General features: G+C 33.3%; 1 protein-coding gene across 1 annotated transcript; it reads left to right on the forward strand.

Moving 5' to 3' along the window:
• The first annotated feature begins 10,722 nt into the window (after positions 1 to 10,722).
• On the forward strand, positions 10,723 to 11,509 carry LOC134256129 (uncharacterized). The gene is made up of 2 exons (XM_062738736.1): positions 10,723 to 11,189; positions 11,356 to 11,509. The coding sequence occupies exons 1-2, from the start codon at positions 10,723 to 10,725 to the stop codon at positions 11,507 to 11,509; spliced, it is 621 nt and encodes a 206-aa protein (XP_062594720.1).
• The last annotated feature ends 3,120 nt before the right edge of the window (positions 11,510 to 14,629 follow it).

Raw genomic sequence — 14,629 nt, forward strand, 5'->3', positions numbered from 1 at the left:
ACAGCAATGTTTTAATACAGAATACTACCATCAAACAAGGATAATTCAAAGAATAAAATTTATTACAAATCGATATGACAGTTGTCGAAGATTTATGTCTGTTTAAATAGAGGATATCTATATTGTGTGATTTGGTATTGGCTTTATCCAACAACTTGAACAAGTTAAAATGGTGTATATATTCGCGTGGCTTGACGAGCGAATATACACAATTTCAACGAGTTGGATAAAGCCAATATCAAATCACACAATTATAGATGTTTTATTTATCTCATACAACATTCGTTTCATCAAAACTTCGAGATTTCCCCTGCGAAACTACAGGAATGATTGCTAATTGCTAATACACCTACATTACTAGGTAGGCATACATAGTTCAATATTGGAAAGCATTATTGACGATGTTAAAGGAATCTTATAACAACAACTGCAAGGCTTTACTTTTCTCCGAAAACGATTTAAAAAGGGGGGGGGGTAACGTCTTTAAGTAGCCATAAATTAAACAAGACATTCTTTGACATATACGAGTCTTTTTCTTGCTTTTTAACGATATAATTGCTCTTTATCATTTAATATTTTATAACGGCAATAATTTTCACAAATAAAAGTTTTAATAAAATAAATCTTGAAGCGAGGGATCGTGTCAAAACCGGAAAAGCTATTGATAAAGCATCTACCCGTGGATAAAGCATAAGTTTATCTCATGGGCAGTATCCCCCAGATAATATAAGTGTTTAACATGAGATAATAAGTGTTTATCATTTATTTTCAATTATTTTAATTGATTATTATTTATTTATTAATGATCCGACTCCTCTGGATATCGAGAAATCACTTGTATCTGTCAGTGTAGAATCGGGTGTATTTAACACAGGCCTTTAGATCGCTTAGAAAAACCAGAAGTCTCTGTCGAGACTGTAGCTCTACTGGCTTGTACTTATAACAAAGGATGAGAAAAGAAGCCATTGCCATCAGACCAAAACTGTAGGATGACTAGCGTTTTAAAGGAATTTCAAAGAAAATTCTATTTTGAGTAACCATGGCAACATCGTTCATCGAAAGTAAAATCCAATGCACTATTTTATATGTCTTAGTATAGTCTACTTGTGTGCCAAGTAATATTGAAATCAAATCAAAACTGTAGGAGGAGTAGCATTTTAAAGAAATTTCAAAGAAAATTCTATTTTCAGCAACCATGGCAACACCGTTCATCGAAATAAAAAACAAATGCACTATTATATGTATCTTAGTGTAGTCTACTTGTGTGTTACGTAATATTGAAATCAGACCAAAACTGTAAAAGGAGGAGCATTTTAAAGGAATTTCAAAGAAAATTCTATTTTTAGTAACCATGGCAACACCGTTCAACGAAATCAAAAACCGATGCACCATTTAATGTATCTTAGTATAGTCTACTTGTGTGCCAGGTAATATTGAAATCAAATCAAAACTGTAGGAGGAGTAGCATTTTAAAGGAATTTCAAAGAAAATTCTATTTTTAGTAACCATGGCAACACCGTTCATCGAAATCAAAAACCGATGCACTATTTTATGTATCTTAGTGTAGTCTACTTGTGTGCCAAGTAATATGGAAATCAAATCAAAACTGTAGGAGGACTAGCGTTTTAAAGAAATTTCAAAGAAAATTCTATTTTTAGTAACCATGGCAACACCTTTCATCAAAATCAAAAACCGATGCACTATTTTATGTATCTTAGTGTAGTCTACTTGTGTGCCAAGTAATATTGAAATCAGACCAAAACTGTAGGAGGAGTAGCGTTTTAAAGGAATTTCAAAGAAAATTCTATTTTTAGTAACCATAGCAACACCGTTCATCGAAATCAAAAACCGATGCACTATTTTATGTATCTTAGTGTAGTCTACTTGTGTGCCAAGTTATACTGAAATCAGACCAAAACTGAAGGAGGAGTAGCGTTTTGAAAAATTGTTTACAGACGGACAGACAGACAGACGGACGGACGACGGACACCTTACTATCGCATAAGCTCTTCTGGTCTCTGACCAGTAGAGCTAAAAATTGAGGTGTTGAAAAAAAAGGTATGGAACTCTTTTCATAGGGTTCGCCAATAAAATTCTTTTAAATCAAATGCTATAAAATTTTACTTTCTATCCATATCTATTCAAATATAAACATTTCTACCAAAGTTCATTCCGTAATTCCTTATTCTGAAATCAATTCAGCTTGGGCCTTCAATAATTGTAAAGCGGGAACGACGGGACAAATTTTCCCCGGAATCTATTCTAAACTCAATGAATATTTTCTCATTAGCTTTCGAGCTTTACAATGTTTTCTTTAATTTGATCATATGATCTTACTAAGTCAAACAAAATTTTAGCGGTCTAATTGCTTTGAAAATCGAAAGGTATATAATGCATTCCGGGAAAAATTCGTTCTACCATGGCTTCATTTACATTCATAATCAACATGGCGGTGCAGTTGTTGATGAAGACGTTTTCAAATTAATTTTTCGCGAAAGGAATTATTACGGACTCAACGTTACAATCAGGAGTAAGAAATCAACTTTAAATTGTTGAAAGATTTTGCATATACCATGCAACTCTTCGCTGCACTCCAAACACCGTCTGTTTACATGTGAATGACCAGGGGCCCAAGCTAATGTCGAGTAAAAGAAATTAGGTCATTTTTGAAATTCATTTCAGATTATCTCAAGAAATATACGGAATTTCGGAATGAGCTTTGGTAGAATTGAAGAATGTTTATCTATGAATAGATTTAAATAGAAAGGAGAATTCTAGAGCATTAGAATAAAAAATATTTTATTGGCGAAACTGGGTACCCAGTGTAAGAGTTCCATACTTTTTTTTTTTTTTTTTACACACAAATTCTTTTAAGCGATCCAAAGGCCTGTGGTATTTATTTACTGCTGTATACTATGATGAATTTTAATACATACATGTTTCGATAGTTGTGGAATATAAATTCATGTATGCTTTGCAAAATTGTTAACAGTGGAACCATCATAATGATTCACCATAAATCGAAATGTTGGGTTCTCTGTTATAAACTATTGTACATCCTTAGGTGATATTGTACATGGAGTTTTACTTTATTTTTCTTTCTTTTCTGCAATTACGTCAAATATTCACTGCAGGATTCGCCTCCGGTTTAGTGACATGGAGTCCAGGATGAGCTGTCAAGGGGGAAAAAAGGCCATGCACGGCCCGTAGTCGCGAAGCAAGTGTATTTTTTAAACTTAAATATATAACACAAACACTTCGGATACTGTATTAGTCGCAAAATTTTTCTGGCCAAACCTAGAGGATGGGGAAAATTTTATCCGTATTGTTTTTTTTTTACTATAAAAATGTCAGACTCCTGTGGTTTGAAGGAAGTGTGAACTTTGAAAATAGTACTGCCCGTCATCCTGGTTTTTAGCTCTACTGGTCAGAGACCAGAAGAGCTTATGCAATAGTAATGCGTCCGTCGTCTATCCGTCTGTCTGTTAACAATTTTTCAAAATACTACTCCTTCTACAGCTTTGGTCCAATTTCAATATAACTTGGTACACTAGGATACGTAATTCTGTGCATTGGTTTTTGATTTCATTGAATGGTGTTACCGTGGTTACTAGAAATAGAAACTTGTGAAATGCTTTCAAAATGCTACTCCACCTACAGTTTTGGTCTGATTTCAATATAATTTGGCACACAAGTAGATTATATTAAGATACATAATTCTGTGCATCGGTTTTTATTTTGATGCACGGTGTTGTCATGGTTAATAAAAACAGAAAGTTCGTTTTTAAAATGCTACTCCTCCTACAGTTTTGGTTTGATTTCATTATAATATCTTGGAACACAAGTAGACTTCTCTAAGATTCTCAATTCTATGCAACGGTTTTTGATTTCCATGAACGGTGTTGCCGTGGTTACTAAAAATAGAAATTTCTGTGAAATACTTTCAAAATGCTACTCCTCTTACACGCCTGCTAATCGATCAATTGCACAACCAGCAGTTGTGTATAACAATCAAAAGAGATCGATTTCCGATTGTGCATTTGATGCAAATAATTCTAGTGCACAGGTAATAAATGGACCCGATTCAGGCAATAATTGATATTTTTATTAAAATATAAGAATGTGATTCCATGAGCAATTTAATTTTCTTTAATTTTACACTCTCATAAAATACAGTGATTGTCGATTAGCGACTATATTTATTTTGAAGCAAGGGCTGGTAGAGCGAAAACGCTGATTGAAAATAGTATTCGCCGACTATCTCAACAAACCTTAAAAATTCAATGTTCACCATGAGTATGCTACAAGTGCATCCTATCCACCAAAATTGGGACTTCGATTTGTATATAATTTGACAAGTATTCGAGGAAAATAACATTGCTGATGCATGCGATCATTCAGTTATGAAAGAGATCTTGGGTTATGCATGAGATGAAGGTCAAAAAGTTTCAAACTTTATGAATAAAATTAAATATTAGATAATTATCACGTAGTCTTGCAAAATTTAAAATATAAAATTATAGGATTTTCTTGCAAATAGGTTGAAATTGTGAAAAAAAAGAGATATAAGATAAGTAAACTGTTGAAGTAGATTTGTTAGGGGAGGGGGTTAAAGTTTCAGTTACAATCAATATAATTACATTAAAAAAATTATGTGTGTATTATTTAGATCATATATCTTGAGTGAATTATCCAATGCATCTTTAATATGACTATTCCGTATGCAAAAAAAAAAAAATAATAATAATAATAATAAAAAAAAAAAAAAGATAAAATAAAATAAAAAATTAAAAAACAGCATATAAATAAACTTCTTTCAGTACGAAATTGTTTAACTCAAACATAACTTACCTTTATTTGACGGTACTGCAACAAAAGTGGAGGGAAAGACAGAATTTTTCATACTTTCATTTCATATATATTTTATAGTAAAAATTGCTGTCTGTGAAAAAAAATAAGAGGCAGGCTCTCGATGACATGTGTTTGCTATGAGGTAAGTATTTCCTGGTGTTTTGAAGCTGGGTATCCTGAATTTTGTTATCGAGATGGAAAGGATCAAGATGACAACACCACATCACAGGTGCTTGTGGACAGGACCCCCCCCTCCCGATATTCAACCCCCGGACTTGTTGGACACTTTTTTTCTCACAAATTATATTTATTACATTTATTCATCGTGTGTACCATAGGAGAAAAAATCGTCAAAAACCCAAAAAAAAATCGTTCGATAAAAAATACCCCTACTAAACATTCCAAATAAAATTGATGCAAAGCATCAAATCGGCCGCAATGTTTATAATTTCAAAAATTACTAGTACTTTCTTAATTTCAAAAGCATCAATGCATGGGAAGCACAAAATATTGAAAGCTGAAATAGATCATTTTCATTTCAGACCGTCAAAGCAAAAACAAATAAAATGTTTTTTTAATTAAATAGAAATTTTAGTGCATTTGTTCATCAAATGGAGTCATCAATGAATCAATAAACCAGAAGTCTCTGTCGAGACTGAAGCTCTACTGGTTTGTAATTATATAAAGAAAGAGAAAAGTAGCATCTAGGATATAAAACTTTACAAAAGCAATAAATAGAATAATGACAAAAACAGATACACAGAATTATGTATCTTAGTGTAGTCTACTTGTGTGCCAAGTTATATTGAAATCAGACCAAAACTGTAATAGGAGTAGCATTTTAGATGTATTTCAAAGAAAGTTCTTTTTTATTAAAGTAACAACAGCAACACCATTCACTGAAACAAAAACCTATATACAGCAACAGCAACTGATCTCTGACCAATAGAGCTAAAAAGTCAATGATGAATGATAAGAATTTATGAATGGAGATGTAGACCTCTCAAGATGAACCACATGCTGAAACCCTGGATCTTCGTCACGTGATAATACCCATGGTTTCTGCAGTATGCTATAATCAAGGCGCGTAGTATGATGAAAAAATGTAAGAAAAATCTTTTTGTTGTCACATCTGTAGCACATTCAAAATAATTTTTACTACAGTGTTGTGGAAAAACTTTTTCAATTTTCATTCACCTTGCAACTTTTACCACTTCATTATTATCCGGAAAATCACGACGATTTCCTTTCATATCTTGAAATACTCCCTGGTTGGGGAGTACCTATTGTAAACTCTTTCTATTTAACCATATATTACTAATTTCCCAATTAGAAATGACAATGAAATTGAAACAACAACAATAAATGCTCAGTTTAAAGCAAGTTTTTAAAATTAAGATTAGTTTAAAGAACTAATGAAAAATAACGTCTCATTTCCATATATAAGAGATCGGTCGCTGCTGCTGAAAAAGTCAAAATGTGCTTGCAAAAATGACTGAAAATCATTGGCAGATCTAGAAGGTGGTTCCTGGGGTTGGACACCCCCCCCCTTGATTTTTGCAGAGAGAGAGAGAGAGAGAGAGAGAGAGAGAGAGAGTTATGTAACATGGATATTTTATTACGTTTAATACTTTGAAAAAATAATACTTTGAATAAAATAAATATTTTGAATAAAATAAATACTTTGAATAAAAAAAATATTTCGAATAAAATAAATACTCAGTACACTGTACATGTTGTTCAATCTCTGTCCTTTCTGATTGCTATAAATAGAGTTCCCTCGTTTAATATGCTTTCTTTCGAGTACCGTTACAATCCCAGCCCTGGGTGCGACTACCAACACGTCCTATGCAAGGTTTCACTTTGAAACCAGTGGAAGATCCCAGCGAATTATAGCTACATGTATATCTACTGCTTGCTTGTTTGTGTTTTTGATTTATTTATTTGTTTGTTTGTTTGATTTTGGCTTGTCAAAGTCCCCCCATAGAACTGTTGAAAACTCAAAGTTGCCAGGTTTGAAGTGCCTACATGCATGAGTGTTGGAAATCTGGACCCCCCACCCCCTTTTTTAAAAAAATAACTGGATCTGCCCCCTGCAACGTCTTCAAATTATACTTATTATAGCCAATATTTAAAATTTTATAATTACCAAAAATAAAATAGTATAAGAGGTGAATTATGAAGATTGTATAATACTTTCGTAACTTTTTATCCTTTATCTCATTCATAACACGAGATCTCTTTCACAACTGAATGATCGCATGCATCAGCAATGTTATTTTCCTCGAATATTTGTCAAATTATACACAAATCGAAGTCCCAATTTTGGTGGATAGGATGCACTTGTAGCATACTCATGGTGGACATTGAATTTTCAAGGTTTATTGAGATTAAAACGAATTTTAGTCGGCGAATACTATTTTCAATCAGCGTTTTCGCTCTACCAGCCCTTGCTTCAAAATAAATATAGTCGCTAATCGACAATCACTGTATTTTATGAGAATGTGAAATTAAGGATTTAAATAAAATGCTCATGGAATCATGTTCTTATATTTAAATAAAATTATCAATCATTGTCTGAATCGGGTCCATTTACTACCTCAGTACTGGAATTATTCGCATCAAATGCACAACCGGAAATCGATCTCTTTTGATTGTTATACACAACTGCTGGTTGTGCAATTGATCGATTAGCAGGCTTGTCTTACAGATTAAGTCTGATTTCAATATGACTTGGTACACAAGTAGACTATACTATGATACAGGTGTTGCTGTGGTAACTAAAAATAGAAATTCTGTAAAATAATTTCAAAATGCTATTACAAATACAGTTTTAGTTTGATTATAATATAATGTGGCATGCAGATAGACTATTTTACTAAGATACATTATTGTACGATGGCCGATATGAGCCGTCAAATTACAAGTAAGAGTAGTTCTATTATGTACGCAGAATTAATTGACTTTATAGTATTACCTGTATCATTTTGTACATGTACACTTTGTCAATGGCAAAACGCTTGTAGTTGTAATAGTAATTTGTACATGTACAAATCTTGAGACAAAATACACTTGAGACTACTTAACATTCCTTAGATCTATTGAGAAGATTATCTGTAAACTTAGAAGGGACAAAATCAAAAACATGTATTATCTGATTTTTCTTCTATTTCCTCTTGTTCCTCTCATTTTTAGTTGTTAATGTGGCGGATTTAAGAGGGGCGCACCCAGGGCGGACAAACTACGTCACTTAGGGTTATCGCTTAAGTTAATAATGGCGGAAATTTTGAGCGCCTCGAGGTAAGTTTTTCCTTCAATTTATCTAAATTAAAGTTATGAGGTCAAATTAATTTCTGGCAAAGTACTTCAACTACTTTATGGGATATGTTAACATATTTGAATGACTGAAAAAGCCAGTATTTATCGTAACAACCCCTGGCAAACTTGAAAAGATGCGAGGTTATCGCCAACAATAACATGCCGTTTTTGACAAATGCAGATGAAAGCTTAGCTGTGCAGAATTATGTTCAAAATATCTATCGAGATTTTAATTATAAATACAATTACCTTAACGTCTGATTATTTTCTTCTTAATTTAACATGCAACTGTTGGCAAACAATTCAAATTTTAAAAAAAGTTGTCGCTCACATATGTTTTATTTGAGGTTATCGCACACATGATTATTTCATTGATGTTTTCAGAATATTGGAAACAAATCATGCCATTCAGGATAAAACCTAATTTGTCACTTCATAAACCAAAGGGAGAGAAAAGGCGGCGACAGCGTCTTGTTTTTAATGGCTCTCAGATTTATGAAAAATCAACTGCAGATGAAAAAAACAATCTTTATAGGCAGTGCCAGACAACACCATCAAAATCACCATATCCTTAAAAAGCCAAAGTTATTGTGCTGCAAACGCAGGGAAATACATTTCAAAAAGAGACAAATACAATTTTTTCCTGTGATCTCTCCGCTGAAGGGTGCTGAAAATATTGAAATTAAAGCAGGTACCCCGAAATCGCCTTATTTAAGAAAAGCAAGACTTGCTTTAAAGTTGCCCAATGAAAAACGAATTTTCGAAACGAAAAGACGAAAGTTGTTTTCACATCCTCATGATTTAGCGAGTACAGGTTTGGAACTTTATGAAGCTCCCAAAAATCACGCTAATAATTATGATGAGATAACAGATTTCGTTCCCCTAAGTGACTCTGACGAACCACGCAGGGAAAATGATAAAGTCCTTTCTAGAGAAAAAGAGACACAGTCTTTTTCGAATGCACCCAGTGAAAAGGAACTTATCGCTTTAATTCCAGAGGTTATAAACGAACTACAAAAAGTTGGCTTGGGAGATGTTTTGTCAGACTTTATGACATTAGTTGCAAACAGGACAATGCCATTGAATAACATAGCTCTTATGCTTTGGGCTGAGGTAGTACAATGGTTCAAAAAGGATAATACCACTGGTATGCGGTACTCTGATAACACAAAAAAATTTTGGAAATTAGGATATCGTTTATTTGGAAGTAAATTTGTGCGCTTTATGTCAGGCTTTAAAAACATGTCCAGCATGGACTTAGACACCGGAAGAGGAGGGGTGTACCATCCGGAAAACTCAGAAATCAATTTTGCTGTCCCTGATATCTCGGTGCTAAGGAATTTTAAACCATATGGAAAATATTCTCTTAATCGGAGGGATCCTGGGATATACATAGATGTTATTAAAAGAGTATCCTGCGCACTTACTGGAAAATCAGCCTGTCTTTCGTATGATGGCAAAAAGCTGAAACAAGGATTGACTGATAATTTTGGTGATGTTGATTTACTAGGTCATGAAAACGGGGAAAGCTTACTACAATCAAAACAGAGCATTAACGATAGCATGAGAAAGGTTTCTACTATTCTTAAATTGGTAGAAGTTGAGGACTTTGACCGAGAACTTTGTGAGTTACAAAAATCCATTAAACATTCAGTCGTTGAAACTTTACAATACAGTTTAAAAATTCTTGGGAATTATGCACAGAAAGCCAGAGACCTAAAATACAAGAAAGAGATAGCAAAGGCCAAACTTCTGGAAAGATACGGTCCAGATTGGCACCAGAGCCAATTTTCCGAAGAAAAGGTTTTTGAAACGAAAAATAGAGATATTGAACACAATACGCCTTACTGACAGTAATTTTGAATCCCTTATAAAATTGCTTAGAACCGACTCTACAGCAAACTCAAAAGGAAAATGGGATGGAAAAACGAAAGAAGAACTTGAATTCGCCATGAAGTCGAGGAGTGAAATTAAACTCAGAGACGTTGATCTTAAGATAATATGAAAGTATTTAAAACATGTGCATCAAACGGACTCTAAGTTAAGTATTCCAAAATTAGACAAAGTCAATGTCATCTCTGAAATACTTGGATATAACTTGATGTCGTGCTCGAACAAGGGAGACCAAAATTTTGTTAAAAAGAAGACAAAAACGAAGTTCAATCTTGTTATCTCTCTGAAGGAAAAGGCAAAAAAGGTCCTAAATGGAAAGACAGTCCCCAAAAGCGTATTGAACGTCGCATATGCCGAATTCATTTGGCAGCAAAAATTGCTTGAATGGAAACAGTCTTCTCCCCTCCCACCTGATATTAAAGTTAATGATTCGTCTTTTCCTGAATTTTGGTTTTACATGCCAGAATACAGTCAAACACGTTCTCAGGTGGAAGTAAAATGCATTGATTCGTCGCACCTTCTAACAAGAATGCGTCGGAAAGTTTGTAAAGGGGGTATTGAAGGACTCAACAATGCCCCATGGATTAAAACTGCATTGACTAGAAAAACAAAATTAACTTATATCATGGTGCAAGATGTGGTGGACCCATGTCCGTTCCCATGGCGGTGACTCATTTTAGTCCTAAAGTAGAACAAGTGATGAGAAACAATGGAGATGAAAGAGCTGCAAATTTGTGTTCTGATGTAAGATTATGGTGGAAATCTGAAGACGACCCAGGAATAAGTGCCAAAGACAGATTTCTCATGAGAATGAAACTTCGAGAACGGCTTCTCCAAGATGTTGAATTCCATACATTTCCCCCACCTACGATGTATATTAAAGGCTGGCCGATACAACTTTGGGAAGCTCTTCTTGCTAACATAGACGCAAAAAGCATTCTTTATGCTTTATGTAAACAAGGCACATATAACATTAGAGCTTTCAGTAGCATGATGGGTGAAACATTTTTTTCAGAAGTTTCAAATCAAGATAGGGGAGGTGGTCACGGAACACTCACAGCACAAGAATTTGCAGAATTCATGGGATCCAGCATAGAGCAGTTGCAGATACGACTTGATTCTGATAGGTATGAATGCTTCATGATCAAATGCATTTCTGTCAACAGTTCAAAACACCCATACACATCCTCGCCCTCACCCTCACTCATCCACCCACACACACACACACACATAGTTCTCATGACCATTTTACTTTATTCCTTACTGATCTTTGAGCTTATTTTCTATTTTCAGAACTTTTCCCTACAGAACGTCACGGACGACTGTTTACAACCTAGTCGGAAAAGATCTCATTGCTACAGATATTGTGTCAAGTGTAAAAGTGGATCAAAATTTACATAGAGAAAGAAATGGCCTGTTTCAGTTTAAAAGTATACATACACTGTAAGTTATCTTAATTTTCTATTTGAGCCTTTAGAGAAATCAATCTTTGGGTTTTTCATTCATGAAATTCAATTGTTCAAATTTCAGGGATCATTACTTTGATATTGAAGAAAGAAGACGTTTAAGGGGGATGTACGGCCACCTTTAGTGCAGTGAGAACAAAATGTAAACATTTCTTCAAATGGCTAAAATACATTATATTTTGATCAAATTTTAAGTCCTTATGATAAAGATACAATAAATATGCATAACTAAATGCATGTTGTGCATATATAATCTATACTTTTGCAGAAAAATGCTTTTGATATGCTCCTTAGAACTGCGCAGCTGCAGAATTCAGCAAAGCCTTAAAAAATCCAAAAAAATACGCAAACTCTGCATTAATGTTCTGTCTACAACCATTTGTTGAGAAAATGTCTAAATTTTGCACTTTTAAATGATAATTTCAAGTTCAAAACAAGGTATCGTTGTCTTCAAAAAGAGTGTAAAGAACCATGAAAGTAGTTCATGGATAGCAGCACGTGGTCTATTTTTAGCACAGAATTTTGTTTTCCAGACCTCTTCTTTATATGAAGGGACATAACGATCTTTAAATGTAGAATAGAATTACAGTTGTAAAATATTTCAAATAGTATGAACACTTTTAAAAGAGGAAATGTGTTATAGTGTGGCTTGAAGTAATTTATTCAATATCATTATCGAACAGTTGTCAAATAGTGTACGTATTGATATAAAAGAAAAAAATCTTAAACTCTTTGATTCATGGTAAGGAAAAATGAGTATCATCAAAGTTAGAATTAAGAGTTTGTAAGTTTGTCACAGATAACATAATATCTATCAAAATTTTGATTATCACCAATGAAACACAAAGAAATTAAACACATAAAATCGATATGAATGACCTTGTTTTAGTACCTACTAATACGAGGGGTTATCAAAAAGTTCGCGAATTATATCTACAAAACCACAATTTAGATTAGAAACAAATTTGGTGCACACATAGCCGACAAATGGTTGTCTCAGTGGAACTCGTTCAACAAACGACTAAAATATTTAATGTATATCTTAAACATGCCTTTGAAGTAGCGTATAAGAATTTGTTCACAGTTTATTAAGACAAATGACTTCCTCTAAATTCAATCAATGATCGGATAGATCGTTTTAGTGAAGGAAGGCAGATGGATAAATATGATACTTGTTATGTTGCCCGGTGAAAGCAAGTTTGAAAAGGGATGTGTTTTTAATTAAGCAATATGCTATCAAAGACCTCCAATTTACACTTTGAAAAATACTTGAATATTTCAACAATAATATAAATATCAAATACCTAAGATATCGTTTACTTTTTGATCACCTCTCGTATACTCTGTCAAATAAACATTTACAATTTTCATTACAGCGGAGCAACATTTGAAAAGGAATGAAATAATTCAGAGTGGGTTAGGAGATTTAATGAATAAAAAAAACTTTCTTCTATTTGCCCTTTGTCAAAATTACAATTTTACAGAGTAAAGAAAAAAAATCAACATAATTAAATATTTTATACCATCTTTAAAATGACGTTTGGTGGTCCTCCCAACTCAGGGAAAAATTATTGGGTCCGTATTTATAGGTGAGAAAAAAAAATTCCTAAATATTTAAGAGTCAAAATCAGCAAGCATCGAGCATTGAATGGAAAGTCAAAATTTTATTTTTTCAAAAGCTTTTGGTATATAAAAGATTTTGTCCTACCTAATGCTAAAACACAATTAAAATTTTTTTTGAACGTATGAAGGGACTGGTATCCAAGGAAATTCATTTCCTTAGCAACGGGTTCATAAATCCTTATGAAAATCAATGATTTTTAGACATTTTTCTATGAATATTTTTTCTGAACGTGATAAGATAAGGTATTTTGGTTACTTTATTTGTTAAAAGAAGGAATTACTTTATTCTCTCAAAATAGGAAAAACAAAATTTCTGTGGTGATATTGTTGCCATGACAACGAGAAAAGAACATGGCGTCAATGCTTATTAATTTTGAAAAAGTTACATATGTTTATCACTATATACACAAAATCTACAACCACTGCTGGAAAAATGAATGGTGTTATCTTGTTAGGGGTTATCCATATGTCATATCTATACAATAAAATTTGCAGGCAACTTTAGTAGAAAAAAGTTACAAATGGTTGAAATGTGTGATAATTTGGCATTTATAAGCTTTTTTGAAGGGGTGGGGGTAATTTGATTACATGTACAGTGTCCATTATATTGGTCATATTGGTTCTGATCAAAACATACTCATAATTTTACTATTGTTGATAAATAAATGCACATTCAATTTCAAAAGGAATTTTATATTCCTCACAAACGAAACTTGGAAAGGGGGGGGAGTAGGAATCACCTTGTCCACCGATCCATATGTATGTAAAATTTTGACTTGTCCATAACATTTCAATGAAGTGCCACTGAAAGTTCATACTTGATATTAAGATTGCTTGTGATCGAGAGATGTGTCAAAAACTTGACTCAAGGTCATTTGAACAAGTTCAAGGTCATTGGTAGAAGAAAAGTGCAATCTTTGCCCATTCTGTAACATTCTAATGAAAAGACGAAGTTTCATCTTGGATATAATTTTCGAGCTGTAGGTTTGTCATGACCTTGACCAAAGTTCATTTAGACATGTTTGACCTTGACTCAAGGACATAGCTTTTTCAAGGTAAAGGTAAAAGTGTACTATATGAGTTTGGCACATTTACATATTTAACTTTGAATGAAGAGAAATTGGAAGTTTATGCTCAACACAACAGTTTTACTACCTATGACTTGAGTATACATGTATGTCATAGTCATTTTTGGTATGTATATCTGCACTAGCAAAATTTTAAAAAGGTTTTAAATTAATATTTGGACCTTTTTTAAAATAAAAAAACATTTAATGCAAAAGCACTATTTTATGAGCTTGCTCACAATAATTATTGTTTATGAAAGAGAGTCACTATGACAGCTCACATAATTTTAAAGTAAAACCATATCAATCAGGCATGTAGCATCAGGTTTGGGTTAGGTAGGGGGGATGACATCCCCACCCAATTTTTTTCTCAACATAACCTGATGTTTACCCCCCCTCCCCCCCCCGCGA

This window comes from Saccostrea cucullata, unplaced genomic scaffold (assembly GCF_032062105.1).
Source record: "Saccostrea cucullata isolate Sc308-1 unplaced genomic scaffold, CSIRO_AGI_Scuc_v1 ctg141, whole genome shotgun sequence".
NCBI lineage: Eukaryota > Metazoa > Mollusca > Bivalvia > Ostreida > Ostreidae > Saccostrea > Saccostrea cuccullata.

What these genes read in the sequence shown, in the direction of transcription:
- LOC134256129 (XM_062738736.1), top strand. Translation starts at nt 10,723, where the DNA reads ATGGCGGTGACTCATTTTAGTCCTAAAGTAGAACAAGTGATGAGAAAC. An exon ending in ATACGACTTGATTCTGATAG is followed by an intron (nt 11,190 to 11,355) that starts GTATGAATGCTT and finishes TTCTATTTTCAG; the next exon opens with AACTTTTCCCTACAGAACGT.